Here is an 18,156-nt window from a genome sequence, read left to right as displayed (position 1 = left end):
CTGAGCTGTGGGTCACCATGGCCTGAAATGCTGTTGACTCTGCTGGGGTCCATCCCAAAGAACTATACAACAAGTCATGAACCTTTTGGCTTTGGACTAATACCATGCATAGTTTGTAGGTACAAAACTGCTGCTTAAAAGCATGTGTATGGAGTACCTGTGTTAAAAGTTGCAGCAGTTTCAAAAAAGGTAAAATGCATCAATTCTGGATGAACTAAGTCTGTGGGTACTATACACAAATTGTTACAGGTATGTTTATTTCAAAGTCAATATTTTCAAATTTACTCCTCACTTCCATGTGTTGAGGAAGAGCAGGGTCCGACTGTAAGGAAGGGGAGAAAGGCCTGCAGAAGGAAAAATCTGGGTGGAGGCAAAGTACAAGGGAAGATTTATTTTCCCTGCTGTAGTAGTGGGAAGAGAATACATTCAAGGCAAACCTCCCATAATTAGACTCAATACCTGGAAAATTATAACAAATTTGTAAGTTTCCCATATATAGAATCTAATTATTGGGAGGGTTGTTTTATAGTCAAGGTTGTCTTATATTGGAGTAAATACGGTAGACCGTATTAAAGTATTACATGAGGTCTAATGCTGATTTCACTGACACCAGTTTTACATCAGCATAATTCTAGTGACTAAACTGGCGTTAATGTTTATTTACACAGAGTTAAGAGGAAAATTAAACCCTCTGCCCCTTCTTATTCCAAGGTTAAAAGGAATTTCTATAGCAACTTTATATAGAATAACTGCAGGGAAGAAAGACATGACGGCATCAAAGACAAAATTCCCTTTACTAATAGTCTAAATTCAGAAAACTGAATCAAAACCTGAACTGTTCAAGTTTTGGCAAAAAAACGTAACTTCTGCACTAGAGCTAAGCATGACAGCAACAGTCCTGAGCTAAGACACTCCAGCAACGCACTTCATTTCCATGTCATAAAGCAGTAGGAGAGAAAAAGAAGTTCCATTTCTACACAAACTTCTTTGAGGAGAAGTGGAAATAGAGTGCCCTGGATACTCTTTCTTTGGTTTTCTTGATGTGGGAGGGGGAAGAGGGCGAATAGGGAGATTGAGGAAGGAGGGAGGTTAGGCTGACCCAAAAAAAAAAAAAAAAAATCAAATTTTCTAAGCGCTTGATGGGAAGGGTCATTGGAGGTTCCTCCTAACCCTGACTCGGTCAGCAGCAAGACTGAGAATGACTACTTCCCTCCCTGTTGCCCTGTGCATTGACATTCTTAGAGCACAGAGATTTCAGAGGCAACAGGACTGGGGAAATCCCACACGGGCTAAGGGGAAACCCCACTTTGGGGCTTCCATTTAGTCATACTTTTTTTTTTTTTTTAAAGAAATCTTATGTTTTTACTTGATCCTCTTAAAAGCAAAAGGGTTTACAGTACAGAGGGGAGGAAAAAAAACATTTCTCAAAATTTCATCAGTTTGCTCCCTAGATAACAGATGCCCATCCTTACCATAGTTTGGAATAACAGAAATGCTTGAATCATCCTAACATCATGGGAAGGAGTTGACTCTTTAGTCAGGTGGAAAACTAAGCACATTACCACAGATCTAAATTGGAGCCCAGTTGTTTCAAACTATTGCTTGAAATATTCAAATCTCCAAATTTTTATGTTTAATTCCATTCATGTAAGCTGGAAACCAGAATTGTGTAAACAACCAATAGCTAATATCTTTACATTTGTGCATCTAAAATGAGGTGTTCAAGCCCACATTTAGTTTCTGATCCTGGAAATACAGAATACCAGGAGTAGTGTTTGCTGCTCTGAGTCAGTGGGATGTCTCAAACTGCACAAGCACTGTAATTCTTGTGTTCAGCTCCTCTGACATCTACATATATAAGATGCAGTTTTCAGCAGAGCTGGGCAGGTGCGGCTCACACTGGTCACTGTAGCTATTGGGGGCCACAGGGGTGGGGACAGTGAGTCCAGAACTACATAAACCTGATGTTTCACCAAATCCATGAGCAGCTTAGGGGCTAGAATACAAAGTTTAAAGGGACTGAGGTGGTACCCTAACCCCTGCCTGCTGCTTTGAGAAGAAGACCCACAAACCTTCTCAAACCCCAACATAAATCCATTTACTTTGGAGTGGGAAGTCTTTTCACCTATTAATCCTAACAACTGCTAACCTGATTTTCAGAAATGCTGAGAACTTGCTAATTGGGCTGAAGTCAGTGGGAACTGTGGTAGCTCAGTCCCACTGCACATTAGTCCATCACTGCAAGTGTTATGCACTGATTACATGAAAAAGGCATCAATAACTTTAACCAAATGGGTTGACTTGAAACACTGGACAGTTTGGAACCTTTACCTTTTTGAACCTTATCACAGAGAAGGTAAATTTCTTCTCCTCCTGTCACACATCCTGCTGTTCTGTCCATTCTTACAATCTTTAAATTGGATGCATTGGGGGCTTCTGTTGAAAGGGATGAGTTAAAACAAGAAAATATCATTTTCTCTGATGACAACTCTAGGCTAAAGAGAAAGCACAGAATATGATAAAAGCTAAGCCACATAGATGATCCACACGACAGTCTGAATTTCTGTTTTAATGAAAGAGAAGAATAAACCCATTACTTGGAAAAGGTCTGATCTCATAATTCCCTACAAAGGAGGCTGACTTGCTTGAGAATTTTGCCTGACTACAATAGAACTTCACTCACTGCAGTGTTACTACAGTGTTACCAATGTAGCAGTAAAGTAATGTAGAGGTGAATCAAAATCTCAACCCCTACACTGGCTGAAAGACAGGTGAGAATGGATAATATTTTTTCTATTGTTCTCCTGGCATGTGCTAATGCAACACCAATGAAAAGTCGCTCTTTGTTCTTAAATCTCTTGGGGAGGGGGGGTCTGCTCTACAGTCTACATGAAAAGAATTTTTAATCTCTGTCCAGCTTGGGGGTTCTGGCCACAAAGCCCACTTGTGACATGGACACATTACTTTTAGCAGAGGCCAAGGGTTGCATGCACCATGGGAACAGCACTACCATCTCACCATAAAAAAGCACTGTACCTCTAGGTCATGTATGAGATAGACTGCCAGGGCAGTGTGGCAGATGCTTTCTCTGCCACTAGCTGTACTTGGTCTGTGGAGGATGACTTCAGGGGCACCACTCAAAAGGACTAACTTTACTTTAAAACACATTAAAAGAATGAATATAACCCAGTTCTTTTGAAATCAACAAAAAAATACCCCAAACATTCATTTGATGGGCTCAGATTATCAAATGACTGTCATCAGTATAAGACCTTTAATAGCAAGAGAAGGAGGTGCATTTCCTCTTCTACCCTCCACGCAAACAGAAGGTAGACTTTGATGCTCAGACTTGAAAAAAGCATAGGATAACATCAGCTTCCTTTTAGTGTGGCTTAGTGCATGCTGTAGCTAGTTCAACTTGTGCTCTACCCTCCCCTCAGCATTTTGCTTTATACTGGCATGTTTATTACAGTAATGAAATCAAACTGAAACTGTAGCAGTTGCTGAAGAAAAATCAACAACACTCCTTAAATATACTGTTCTGTACTTCAATTCAGACTCCAGATCAGAAGTCTGACTTTTCCAGAGCCTGAAAGTAATACATATTACATACTTTTATATTTTTTTTCATAGATTTTCATAGACATTAGGGCTGGAAGGGACCTCGGAAGATCATCGAGTCCAGCCCCCCGCCCAAAGGGCAGGACGTCAGCTGGGGTCATAGGATCCCAGCAAGATAAGCATCCAGTTTCATCTTGAAGGTGTTCAATGAAGGCGCTTGAACAACCTCCGGCGGCAGGCTGTTCCAGACCTTGGGGGCTCGGACAGTAAAGAAATTCTTCCTTATGTCCAGCCTGAAACGATCTTGTAGTAGTTTGTGACCATTCGTCCTCGTCATCCCTTGGGGCGCTCTGGTGAACAAACGTTCGCCTAGATACTGGTGATCACCCCTGATAAACTTGTAGGTGGCCATCAGATCACCCCTGAACCTGCGCTTTTCCAGGCTAAAGAGCCCCAGGGCTCTCAGCCTGTCATCGTAGGGTCTGCTTCCCTGACCCCTGATCATGCGCGTGGCTCTTCTCTGGACTCTCTCAAGCTTCTCCACATCCTTTTTGAATTGTGGAGCCCAAAACTGGACGCAGTACTCCAGCTGCGGCCTCACTAAGGCCGAGTACAGGGGGAGAATGACGTCCTGGGATTTGCTTGAGAAGCATCTATGGATGCAAGCCAGTGTTTTGGTCGCTTTACTAGCCGCAGCATCGCATTGCAGGCTCATGTTCATCTTGTGGTCAATGATGACCCCCAAGTCTCTTTCTTCCATAGTGCTAACCAACATAGCAGTGCCGAGCCTATAAGGATGCTGCGGGTTTTTCTTCCCAAGGTGGAGAACCTTGCATTTATCGGAGTTGAACACCATCAGATTCTCATCCGCCCACTTGCTGAGACTGTCCAGGTCAGCCTGGATCACCCGCCTGTCTTCTGGTGTGGATGCTTTGCCCCAAAGTTTGGTGTCATCGGTGAACTTGGCCAGTCCGCTTCTGACTCCAGTGTCCACATCGTTAATGAAGATGTTGAACAGTATGGGTCCAAGGACAGAGCCCTGGGGGACCCCACTGGTCACAGGACACCACGATGAGTGACTTCCATCAATTACTAATGAGTGACTTCCATCAATTACTATGAGTGACTTCCATCAATTACTACTATGGTCTTTCCAAATTATTGCCGAATCCATAGCAGTAGGTAGGAGTATTGAAAAATTAGAGAGACTTCAGAAGTGGTAAAAGTTTTTACATGGAGATACTGAAAATATTTGGATTAATTAATTAATCAGAACCACATTCTGTTCTCACTTCCACTGATGTAATTAGGAGTTATTTTACCAACTGCCATGGAGTTACTTCAAGTGTACACCAATGAGATCAGACTTTGATAGAATTTAGCTATTAAAAAAAAATTGCATATAACCTTTGTTGTTTTTTGCACAACACTGGTACCTGTGTCTCAGTATCTGTTGTTAGCATATACCCTGGTGTTTTTGTTTTGGGATTCTACTTCAAGACTCAGGGTTTGTTTGTTAACCAGATAATGCAGAAAGGCTTCTAGTCGAGCACATCAATTTTTGCTACTGACTACTCTCTTTGGAGTAGGGACACTAGACAGACCCTAGGTCTGACCCAGTAAAGTCATTCCTATATTCTGTGCTCCAAAGAGGGAGGAGGTGGGACTTGTACTTACAAAAAATTTTTTAAAAAGTCAATCCTTTTGTACTCACTGCTGTCATATATGGGATCTGATATGACAGGATCAAGTCTTCTTGTGAAGCAGCCATTGCTGTCAGGGAGGAAGGCTGTGAACATAAGGCGCACCACGCTGAGATCCATCTCTTTTGTCTGCTGAAATGCTGCCTGGCGAATGATTTCTTTTTCCCGATCTGGAACCAGTCAATGGCACAGATAAATTGATGCAAAAATAATCCTACTTCCAAAAAGTATTGACAAATCTCACCAAAAACTGCTTTGATTTAGTTATTACCATCTTAACCAGCAGCTTCAAGTCTTTGTTTTCATTAAGAAATTTGAGGAGGGGCAAGTCATAGGATGCTGCACTTACTGTAACATATAAAATAACTTCCCTATCTATCTGCTTTTATTTACCTACTCAAAATTAAGCCAGGTACTTCACAGACCTAAAAATGGTACAATCCCAGTCTTCTGGAGTTTAAAATAGGCAGGAGTAAGACAGAAAAGGGCAAGGTTCACCCATATAAGATAGAGCAGTTGTTTAACCAAGAATTACACTGAGAAGCCAACCCTACAGACATGTCTGCACTACCTCCATGAAGAGCCCAGGAACATAGCTGAGAAGTTCATTCCACACTTGCTCCTGCTCAGCAAGCATCAAAACCCAGAAACCTGGTCGTATATCTAGCATAAAGCTGCCCCTAGCACTTGCCAGGAAGCATGCCTAAGAGTGGCTCTGGGCACATGCAGCCCAGGCCTTCCATAGAGAGAATATCAACAAGCAAGAGGTACTTGCCAACTACTGGCCTGTGCTGTAGAGCAGCAGTTGTCAACAGGGGGTACGCGTACCCCTAGGGGTACTTAAAAAGGTCATACAGGGTACAGGGGGGCTTCCGCCATTGTATGGACCCCAGTGGAGGCCCTGGGGGGATGTGCCCCCTTGATCTGTGCATGGGCTTTGCGCGCCACTGCAACTGTCCCAGGAGTGGTGTGATGTCACGTGCCTGCCGCCGCTGAGCTGTGCTGTGCCCCCTACCTGCCCGGCGACGGGACGCACATGGTATCACACCGCTCCTGGGCAACTGCAGCAGCACACAAAATCCAGCGTGCAGCGGCAGCCACCTCCACCCCACGCACAGATGAGGGGGACACATGCCCCCTGGGCCTCCACCGGGGTGCGCACAGAGGTGGGACACCCCCCCCCCCCCCCCCGGCCCCTGGATGAGCCACCTGGTTTCTGATTGTCCCATGACCTAACTTGGCCAGGGCTCCATTCACCCCAGCCCCTGCCCCTGTCTGTGCCCCACTCCCTCCCTCACCACAGGGCCCTCTATCTGCACCCGCATGGCCCTTTCCTCTCCCCCACTTACTTACCTGCTGGGTGGATGGGGGGGCTGTATGTGCACATGTGTGCACTCAGCCCCCCCCAAATAATGTTAATATAAAGGGATACATGAGCTGAAACTCTGAGACAGAAGGGGTACACTTGTTAAAGAAGGTTGAAAACCCTTGCCATAGAGAGTGGAATTGGCCCTTCTGTCCTTCATTAACTCTATGCTACTGCTGCAAAGAAGGCTGATTCTAGACTGCAAGGATGTGCATGAACTGGGGAGGAAATGCATGATGGGGGATATGCTTTTTTCAGAGCTCTCTATAACCATCAATAAGTTCTGATGATTCACAATAACAATACAACATGATTCCAACTATCAGCCTATTAAGCAACATTATGGTTGGCAGTAATGGTGGCAATGCTGGCAGACAGTTTGGTTTTAACTCCATGTTGGCACCAGAACAACCCTTAAAAGCATGCAAGCCTCTAAAAACAGATGTTTCTGCCTAGGCCTTGTCCTGGCTGGGAATCAATCCTCTCAGGGCTAAAACCAGTTTTCAGCAGGTGTGCCATACAAGCCAAAGATACTTTCTCACTTACCTGATAATTGTCTTTCTCCACATCCTTCTACTTGGAGATAATTAAGTTCAGAATGCACCAAGAGTCCGGGATTATATCCTTTTTTACAGGCATCTATCATGCGTGTTTCTAGAGTTTCAAATACTTTCTTCTTGGTGACGTGAAGTATTCCAAGGTTTGCAAACCTAGAAAAATACGATCATGAGAAACATTTTTAGTTCCTTATGCACAAGCTGCAGTATGCAGTTTCTCTTTGTTACCATAAGAGCTTAAAACCTGATTTTAAACCACTAAAGTTAGTGGAAAAACTCCAAGGTCATTAGACTACTGAGGCAGTATTGCTTTCTCAAAAGCAAATTTTCAAATGCGGGTGCTTCAGTAGCTTTTTCAAACCTGATGACTTCACACTGAACTACACATCTGCATAAGCAGTAACTTGTTTTGTACATATGCTTATGGTGTGGATGCAACTTAGGAAATCTTTGAAATGTTGATACTCATTACATGCTCCAACTTGATTTTGGCAATGACAAAAAATGAGCAAACTCAGGAATTTGGGATTTTGGGAGCAAACTGAAACCAGTATAATGCTGTCTGAAGGACAAGAACTTTTTTATTATGATGCTTATTAGGCACTGAGCAGGGTAGATATGCACCTTATAGACTAACTAAATAAGATATATAAATAGATCATAAGGTTTTGTGAACTCAAGCTCACTTCACCAGATGCACAAAGTAGTGCTCACTTCACCAAAGGACAAGCATACAGTAGTTTATAAAGTGAAGTGAGTGATTTGAATACACAAGATGGGAAGAAATGAGGGAAGGGAAAGGGAGAGGGGGGTAGTATTAGAAGAGGCATACAAGCAAAAAAACCGTAGGAACAAATGAGTCACAAAAGTTACTCCAGGTAATGGGATAAGAATCCATAGTCCCTGTTTAAACCATACATAACACAGTCTGTGGATGATTTCTTGTTCCACAATTTCCTGTTCTAACTTTAAAAAAAATTTGCTGTCTGAGAACATTAATTCTGAGACTAGCAATGGGATGTCCAAGGAGGTTAAAACGTTCTGCACCCCCGCTTAGCACTCTCAATTGATTCCTGAAAAACCAAGCATTAAGCAAATCTGGAAATATTTGACAACCCAAGATGGCGACTGCAATTGTTTTTAATGACCCAAGGTGGCAACCAAGAGCATTATAATGAAACTCGCTGAGCGCTAAGTGAAATCAGGTATCAATTTCAAATGAGCGTTATAGTGAAATAGCGCTAAGTTAAACAGTGTTAAACAGGGGTTGCCCGTACTAGGTTCTGGCCATTCACACACACTGCAAGTAGAGGAAAATCTGAGTGGAAAATTAAAAAATAAGACCTATATTGAAAAAAAGCTGCTGATACATTCAAAATCACTAGTTACATCTAGAAGCATGACCATGGAGTCAATAATCCAGTTTTCATATGGACAAGAATGATGATGCTAATTATCTCATGGAAAGCCAGACAGGTTAGAGGGGGGAAATAAAAGCCCTTTTCAAGATGAAAAAGAGTATCCAAACAAAGTTATTTAAATTGACATAATTAAAGTTAGGTTAGCCTATTGGGCTTTAAACATCAAAAAGGTACAGACTTCAGACACTTGAAAGTTTTTCTCCCTCTCTCCAATTTTTGAAAACTTCCATCTTCACCAAAGACATGCCATAGACCATGAAACTTACAGCAGTCAGCCTGAAACCTGATCTAAGCCTGAAAATACAAATTTATAAGCCTGAGTACTTTAAATGAATACAAAAAGATACTGTTTTAAGTGAACAAGAACAGACTAATCATGACTTTGGTACAGTCTTTATTGCTTTAACTGTACACAGCTTTTAGTAATTTAATGACTGCATGTTTATACCTCTTAAATTTCCTACTTAATTTTAATTTCTTACTTAATCATGTATGTTTTCTTAACACCTACTGAAGGTGACTTGCAAATTTAAAAGAAATGCAGTATGGATAAGAATTTAAAATATCCAGATTTTCTCTCATAATTCTGCCTCATAATTCTTCTCTCATTTCCTAAGCAACATACTTACATTTTTTAAACATTTTAAAAACATATTGGATAATACAGGAAAAGTGACTTAAGCTCACCAAATTCCTATTAATGATTATCTGCTTAATTTTCTAGATTATAATAATTTCAAGATACATCTTTGCTTCTGACATTCCAATGCTTATCTGCTGGGTTAAACAGACCATATTTACTCCTGTATTTTAGGCTAAGAAAAAGAACAGAGCAGAAAATGAAGGACTAATATATTTTTATCCTCATGAATAACTATTTTTTTTATATTTGATTCTCTGTCCACCACAAATGTTTGCCACAGACATGTCAATATACTTACCCTACCACCATATCCTTTGGTCCTGCATTAACTGTGCATACTCCATCTTCACAGTATTTACCCACCAGACTGTGTGCATGCAAGTGGACAGACTTCCCACTGGTGACTAACTGAACGATTACTTTTGCAGGCCCAACATAATTGCAGATCTGCGAACAAGTGCAACCAGTATTTAAAAAAACTGAACAGATTCTGGTTTCATCCAGATAGTTTATAACACAACTAAATCTGAGCATAGAAATTCACATATAGGAAATTAATATTTATTTCTTCCAGAAACATGCATAAGATGGTTTGATATGATAAAATCATTTAATCACACAGAAGTCTTCTAATTTATTTTTTTAATTAAAAGAGAAAAACAACACAAATGACAGGATTAAACATAATTCATAAGAAAATAAAAATGTTGAAGTACCGACTTCTTTTTTAACATGAAGGTAAATGTTTTACCTAGATCTTTTATACTAGATTAGTTTAGAGATTAAATTCCATTCAATATATTTTACTGACAATAGGTGGTAATACACGTTAAGAAGTTTAAAGAAAATGGTATATGTTTGAAATGAAAAACAATGTTTCGCCCAGTGTGTAAGTGGTCAAGAAAATTAACAACATTATGAAGACTACTACATTGCTTTAAAATATTGTTATGTTCTCATTACAATAACCCTCTCTGGCAGAAGTTTTACAGTGAAACATCTGAAATGAAATTAATTCTATATTAATTTAAAACACTGCATTCCCACATGGCACCTGGAAGCATTGAATACACGTTTAATATTATTTGTGTGGACAGGCCCCTTGTGGTCTCACTGAATTATACAGGAGAATACAGTTAAATCTGTGCCTAAGCCTATACTACACATGGTCAAGGCTATGACAAATTATAAGCCTGGGTACCACTACTGTAGAATCAGATGTGCGGGGGTTGGTCCACAGATCAAATCCAGCACTCAAAGCCATGTCTTCTAGCTCACAGGGCTCCCCACAGATTCAGAAATTTGGCAGCAGGACGAGCAGCGGCATTTTTAACAAACTGGAGCAATTCATGCTGCCCCTGCTATGACATTTCCAGACCTGTAGGAAGCCCTGTGGGCCAGACGATACAGCTCCACAGGCCTGATCTTGGTAATCTCTGGTGTAGAACTGTTTCCACCACAGTTTCTGGTAATATCTAGCCTTCTGACACAGATTTGTAAGTGGTAGCTATAAAAGAGTGGTATTATGTATTAGAAACTGCAGGTTTTTAAAAGCAGATCCCCCACCCCGCTACTACAGTTAAGGCATGATTAACCAGCTAATCATGCCTTAAGTTCTGATCCAGCTACACATTCAAATAATTAATGGCATGGTAAAAGAAGCAAAAAGCTACAAAGTGATTCCACAAAAACGTGCAATAACTTCATAGCTTGTACTAGTCACAGCATTAATTGAACTTCCCTGTGGCTGGGGGCCCCATCAACTGAGGCACCACCTGTTGCCAGCCCTGCAGCTGACAAAGCTCGTAGAGGCAGCAGCATTCCCTATACTCCCCTTCACTATGAGCCTTAGCAGCAGCAGTTCTGGCAATGAGGAGAAGGTTGACCCTCCTGTGAGCTTTGTAAGGTATAGGGCTTGCAGCAGGGACAGTGCAGGGAACACTGCTCCCCCTGTGAGCGTTGTCGGCTTCAGGGCTGCCGACGCTGCCTCATGTTCCCAGAAGTGCCCCTGCTGCTGGGCTTCCTGGGGCTCCTCCTGCACTGGCAATGAGGCATGATGGAATATAATGAGCAATCCCACAACGCACCTCTGTGACATGTGGCATGACTCTGTGAATCATCATTAGATCCCATTGCACCTTTAACTGCACATGTAGAGGGGCCCTGGACTATATATTTATAAGGGAATTAGTTTACTTATCTATTGATAAGGGATTTACTTTGTGCATTATATAGATTCATAGATTCATAGATGTTAGGGTCGGAAGGGACCTCAATAGATCATCGAGTCCGACCCCCTGCATAAGCAGGAAAGAGTGCTGGGTCTAGATGACCCCAGCTAGATGCTCATCTAACCTTCTCTTGAAGACCCCCAGGGTAGGGGAGAGCACCACCTCCCTTGGGAGCTCGTTCCAGACCTTGGACACTCTAACTGTGAAGAAGTTCTTCCTAATGTCCAATCTAAATCTGCTCTCTGCTAGCTTGTGGCCATTATTTCTTGTAACCCCCGGGGGCACCTTGGTGAATAAATACTCACCAATTCCCTTCTGCGCCCCTGTGATGAACTTATAGGCAGCCACAAGGTCGCCTCTCAACCTTCTCTTGCGGAGGCTGAAAAGATCCAGTTTCTCTAGTCTCTCCTCGTAGGGCTTGGCCTGCAAGCCCTTAACCATACGAGTGGCCCTTCTCTGGACCCTCTCCAGGTTATCCGCATCCCTCTTGAATTGCGGCGCCCAGAATTGCACGCAGTACTCCAACTGCGGTCTGACCAGCGCCCGATAGAGGGGAAGTATCACCTCCTTGGACCTATTCGTCATGCATCTGCTGATGCACGATAAAGTGCCATTGGCTTTTCTGATGGCTTCGTCACACTGCCAACTCATGTTCATCTTGGAGTCCACTAGGACTCCAAGATCCCTTTCCACTTCCGTGCTACCCAGCAGGTCATTCCCTAGGCTGTAGGTGTGCTGGACATTCTTCCTCCCTAGGTGCAGCACTTTGCATTTCTCCTTGTTGAACTGCATCCTGTTGTTTTCTGCCCACTTGTCCAACTTGTCCAGGTCTGCTTGCAGCTGTTCCCTGCCCTCCGGTGTGTCCACATCTCCCCATAGCTTTGTGTCATCTGCAAACTTGGACAGAGTACATTTCAATCCCTCGTCCAAGTCACTGAAGAAGACATTAAAGAGTATCGGTCCAAGGACCGAGCCCTGTGGGACCCCACTGCCCACACCCTTCCAGGTCAAAACCGACCCATCCACCACGACTCTCTGGGTGTGACCCTCCAGCCAATTCGCCACCCACCGGACTGTGTAGTCATCCAAGTCACAGCCTCTTAACTTGTTCACCAGTATGGGGTGGGATACCATATCGAAGGCCTTCCTGAAGTCTAAGTATACGACATCCACCCCTCCTCCTGTGTCCAGGCGTTTCGTAACCTGGTCATAAAAAGAAACTAGATTGGTCAGGCACGATCTGCCTGCCACGAACCCGTGCTGATTTCCCCTCAGCATAATTTGTCCTGCTGGGCTCTCACAAATGTGAGCCTTGATAATTTTTTCAAAGACTTTGCCAAGGATGGAGGTGAGACTGACAGGTCTATAGTTGCCCTGGTCCTCCTTCCTTCCCTTTTTGAAAATGGGGACCACGTTGGCCCTTTTCCAGTCCTCCGGGACTTGGCCCATGCGCCATGAGGTTTCAAATATTCCCGCCAGTGGCTCTGCAATGATGTCGGCCAGTGCCTTCAGCACCCTTGGATGGAGCTCATCCGGGCCTGCCGACTTAAAGGCATCCAGTTCTTCCAGATGACTCTGCACCATTTCAGGGTCTATGCATGGAAGTCTGGTGCCTTGCTGCTGCCTCTCTACAACCCCAGTGAGAGACTTGTCATGCCCTTCACTTAGGAACACTGAGGCAAAGAACTCATTGAGGAGTTCAGCCTTGTCCCCCCATCCGTCACCAATTGTTTCTGCCCATTTAGCAGGGGTCCTATTCCTCCCTGGGCCTTCCTTTTACTCCCAATATATCTAAAAAACAATTTCTTGTTGTCTTTTACTTGGGTTGCCATCCTCAGCTCCATATCTTTTAGATCTCCATCTAGGTTTCTCCAGATTGCATTAATCAGCTCTATTATCAATTATATATATATATATAACTTTCAAAGTATACCTAGTACAAACTTGTCAGATCCAGCATCTCTTACACAGCCTTCCCTAGTTCGACTTCCTTAACTAACAATTTTATCAGTAAGTCTTTCTTCATGTTTAACAATGAATAACAACCCTCAAGCAAAATCCTTTTGTACAACAGGAATGTGTAGATTTTATCCACAAGGCTATGAAAGGGTGATGGTAAACTTTAAAGGTAGTGAACAAATCTGCAATGAATTACTTCAGTTTGTTAGGTGGGCAAGACACTGATGCCCACAAATCACCATTTCACTATAACTGGTCTTGCTTGCTTTCTTTTTGCCCTTTCACTGCCACCCCAGTTCCATTTCATTGCATTTGGAAGCCTCAACATCTGCTCAATGCCCTCCTACTGCTCCAACAGACTACTAAATACATCTGTTCCAGGAGGCATGCATATATGTAAAAGTACTCTTAATGCACCAGCTGCTGCTTGACTGTACTATTCTATAATGATGCTTGATGTGGAAGTATGCTGTGGGCTAAATGCAACTAATATGAACTCTGAAATTGTAATCCTAACTCTGTGAATCGACTTACAGCCTTGGATTGTTCATCATCATACACAACTTAATTGTCTCACTTTTCTTATTAATAAAGGTAAATAATACTAATTTTTGCCACCTTCAAGAGGGTATGATGATTATTACTTAATGTTTGCAGAGTGATTTGAGAATAAAAATTGTTACATAAATCTCAGTAGCAGCAGCAATGGTAACACAACTCTCTAGAACAGGTTTTGTCGTTTCCTGTTTTTGACATTTGCAGATTCCCTGGTCTTATATACCTATATTAATATTTATAATTTATGTCCCTGATCTTATACACCTACATTAATATTTATCATTTTAAGGCGTCTGCTCTCTCGGCATGCCAGAAGAGTTTAAAGCAGTTCTATATCAGTTGTAGAAAACACGCTGAAACAGTATGTAGAACTGCTGCACATTAAGGAGTTTCAAAGACATGTACAGAATGCAGAAAGTTTACCTTTGGTGATAACATAACTATAGTCTTAATATTGGTTACACAGCTCAAAATAAATTTATAATTTGCCTCAGTGGAAATTTTTAAAAAAATGTTTTCCAAAAATGTAACACCCGGGTATTATAAAACCAGAAAGGTCCACCAACGATTATCCAATCTGACCTGTTTTATAAATTAGGCCATGATTCTCATGGTTCTTTTTTGAGCTTTCTTCAATTTCAATATTGCTTTTGAATTGTGGACAACATTCACAGTATTTCACAATTAATTCAAAATTTCATCTGAAAACAGACAAGATTCTTTGGGTAAATCTGATAACTTTTATTAAACCAACTCAAAGATATCGGATTTACCCAAGGAACCTTGTCTGCGTATGTCCTTAGACTAACATGGCTACAACCTACACTCCTGAAATCTGAAAACAGGTAATTTACATATAAACTAACCAAATCTTAATACTAAGAGCTCAGAAATATGGTCAAGACAGACTCTGTATATACTGTTTCTAGAAAATTATATAAAATGTAATGGTACTGAATACTTAAAGGACGCCGATATAAAAGACAATGGGTGCCAGTATAAAAGAAAAAGATAAAATGTGACAAGAATAGTAACACTTGTACCAGCAGAATATTTCTGTTTTGTGGTGTTCATAAACCAAAACAAACAAGGAAATAAACAAATATTTTAGTTTTAACACGGAATGATGATCAAATGAAAGACAGGAAAAAAGAGGTGATCCAGGAATAGTATAGTTATAAAGTTTTCTCTGCATCCAGTATTTCAAAAAGCAGCATTCTATTCTGATTAAATCAAATATAGAAATGTGAGTCTACGGCGTTTTTAAGTGACAGATTTGGTTTAGAGATTAAAGGTACACAGTCAATTTGAAATCTAGTCAATTCTGAAACATCGTTTGAAAGTACTTTCAGTTACTTCTCTGCTTCCCAAGTCCAAATTCCAGCTAATGTTATGGGTTTATAAAACACACTTCCCTATTTTAGAGATGTTTTGCCTCTTGCTCATGTGAGCAGGGAGCATAACTGCCTGGTAGGCTACAAAATGCAAATAGTGAAGCTAACCATAAAAGTTACGTGGAATACATAAAAACAAAAAGCAAAAATTGTTAATCCCCCTTACTTGCTGATTAGTTTCATTTATAGCAACCAGAAAGAACACACCTCAGACCAGAAGGGACAGTTCTGTCAGACCTCTTTTTAGCTATTTCCACCCATAGGTATATGCAGGATGAAAGCCTTGGGTATTGCACACAAGTAGGACATAATTTAAATAGCTGTCTGAATTTGCTTTTGTTTGACAGTGTTAGACTAGGATTTTCAGACTTGATGCCTAAAAATGTAGCACACAAGTGATCCAATTTGACTGAAATCAATGGGAGTTGCAGATCTTCAGTTCCCCTGAAAAAAATCTAGCTACTCATACAGAATTAAGTTCTCAGCTTTAAGAACCCAAATGTTGGTCTAAGGACATCAGTGGCTTAAATACAAGAACTCTCATTGACTTAAGCCTTGGCAGAATTTGATCCAATGAATTTTAATAAAGGCAGAGAGTTGTTATAGCAAATTTTGTTTATGCTTGGATATTAATATCAATCATGTTTGACTATTCACATTAAGCAGCTGAGGTATAAATATTCTCTTAAAGTATACTTAAATCCCATAATCAATTATGCTAGAGTTCAATTTCTATTGGAAAAAAACTCATATAATTCTCTTTTTTTCTCCAGGAAGATGCATTAACTGAATCCTTAAAAAAAACCACTAGTCTGTAATCTCACTAATTTTAATAGGAACACTTTCTAGAGTCAAGGTATGTTAGGGTCATCCCAAATGACTAAAAATACAAAGCTTCCTAGTACTTTCCTTTTTCAGTACATCATATGTGGGTTTGGCAATTCAAGAATAATACTTGAGTTTATGGGTGTGTTTGCATGGCTCAGGGCCTAAGCACCAAGTGTGCAAGACAGATGAGTATTTTCCACACAACAGTTCTTGTGGATGTCTTGTGATAACCTTCCAAGTGCATAAAATAAGCAGAGAAAAAGTTACGAATAAAGCAGTTCAGATGTCTCAATAAACAGATAACATAGGCTAGTAAAGTTTCACTTTTGTGTTGTAAGAATGCCTTGAAAGATGTGTAGGCTTACATTTAGTTATCTGCATGCTACACATGCTCTACCTTCTTCTCCATCTGGCAATATTCTTATGAACATGAAGATTAGGAGCATTATAATGCCATCAGTCAAGTTTTATACATCACAGTTTTCTGTGTTGGGTTCCTTGTATAAAGACAACAAAAATAAAAGTAATTGCAGATGTTCATCTTGTGTTAGTTCTCCAGTGCTGTCATGCATGTAACTGAAAATTAGCTTTTATTGCAATGGACATGCCCCATAGTGAACAAACACACATGCCTAATTTAATATTTTCTGTACAGTGCTCTGATAATTGCTTTATTATTATTATTATTATAGCTGGTGTAAAAATATAAATGGGCACATGAGACTAATTCCATGAGGCTGGACATGCACATGCCCACAAGATTTTCTTTATTACAGTATACACATTACTGATTTCTGGGTGCACTGTTGCAGTAAGTGTAAATCCTTCCTGATATGTTAAGCTATATTAAAACTGCACCAGCTCAACTGAAAGTAATAGTTTCAATTCAGGGTTCAAGGATGAAGTTCTATGATATTTTTTATAAAGAAGGCCAGACCAGATTAATATAATGGTTCCTTATGGCTGTCAAATCTATGAAGGGAGGAGAAGTGGAAGAGCTGCAGAAGTGTCACCCTATGCCCTAGGAATCTCTGACTGTTGCAGTGTCCAGGGAAGGGGTTACTGGTAGTCAAAGGAGAGAGTAGCCTTCAAGACTGGTATAGTCCTAAACAGGCCAACAGTCCAATAAAAGCAAATGTGTTTCCACCCCTCTCCATCTCAAGCTGCACTGATCACTAATCAACCTCAACTCACAATTTGGCACAGAGAATTCACAAAATACACCTTTTTATAATTCTAGGTTAAACTACCATCCTTCAAATGTACCATCATCAAGTGGCTAAGTAAAAAAGCAGGGTTTTTTTATGTAAATGAACAAGATATAAAGCGGGAACAACTGTTCCAAAACCTTCAACCAGGTTCAGCTTTGTTGTGCCAAGGAAAGCAGCCTCTGACAAAACATAAGGGAGACTTACAGGAAAATGTGAGAAACACTTTGCCTTTATTGGCACTGCTTGAAACAAGAACAGGCATTAACAGGCAAGGAGCTTAAGGAACCTCACTCATGATCCTTTGCCAGCTTCTCCTACAAAGTGTTGCCATGTTGGGATTTGTACTAGAAAATATTCGAAGGCAAACAATGAAAGAGACAAGGGGAAGGGCGAGAGTCTAGATTAAATTAAAATGTTATGTTCAGTAAAAAAAAAAAGGAGATTTGCTTAGTTGCATCGATTACCTTGCATTTTGTTTCCCACCTGTTTGCTTCCATGCTCCACATTGCCTACTCTATCTACGATATTACCACAGACCTCACCCGTCTGTTCAGCCATTTTATTCATAATAATTAAGGAGAGACACTGGATTAGCATTCAAAGATCCTACTGAATAGGGATAAGTAATTTTATATTTAAATCTTAAATTTAAATCTTTAAAGTCAAATATTGTTCATCGTTTCATTATCACCACCAGCTGGGGAAAGAGAACGTAATTAGATTT

The 18,156-nt window shown here is 40.9% G+C and overlaps 1 protein-coding gene across 5 annotated transcripts in view; it reads right to left on the bottom strand.

The window, feature by feature from the left end:
- Positions 1 to 18,156, bottom strand: part of NFKB1 (nuclear factor kappa B subunit 1) — an 89,898-nt gene that overhangs the window by 28,399 nt on the left and 43,343 nt on the right. For 4 of the 5 annotated variants that reach the window (XM_006272722.4, XM_014600070.3, XM_006272721.4 and 1 more), the window contains exons 6-9: positions 9,550 to 9,698; positions 7,177 to 7,340; positions 5,276 to 5,434; positions 2,332 to 2,436 (exon numbers count right to left, since the gene is read on the bottom strand). In XM_006272722.4, the coding sequence (XP_006272784.2) occupies positions 2,332 to 2,436; positions 5,276 to 5,434; positions 7,177 to 7,340; positions 9,550 to 9,698 (577 nt within the window). Of the gene's footprint in view, positions 1 to 2,331; positions 2,437 to 5,275; positions 5,435 to 7,176; positions 7,341 to 9,549; positions 9,699 to 16,586; positions 16,691 to 18,156 lie in introns of those variants that run through there. The other variant, XM_019488053.2, reaches the window with a different exon arrangement.

The sequence above is a fragment of the Alligator mississippiensis genome, chromosome 2, assembly GCF_030867095.1.
Source record: "Alligator mississippiensis isolate rAllMis1 chromosome 2, rAllMis1, whole genome shotgun sequence".
NCBI classification, from domain to species: Eukaryota; Metazoa; Chordata; order Crocodylia; family Alligatoridae; genus Alligator; species Alligator mississippiensis.
The sequence above is the reverse complement of the archived record's forward strand: the minus strand, read 5'-3'. Positions and strand labels throughout refer to the sequence as shown.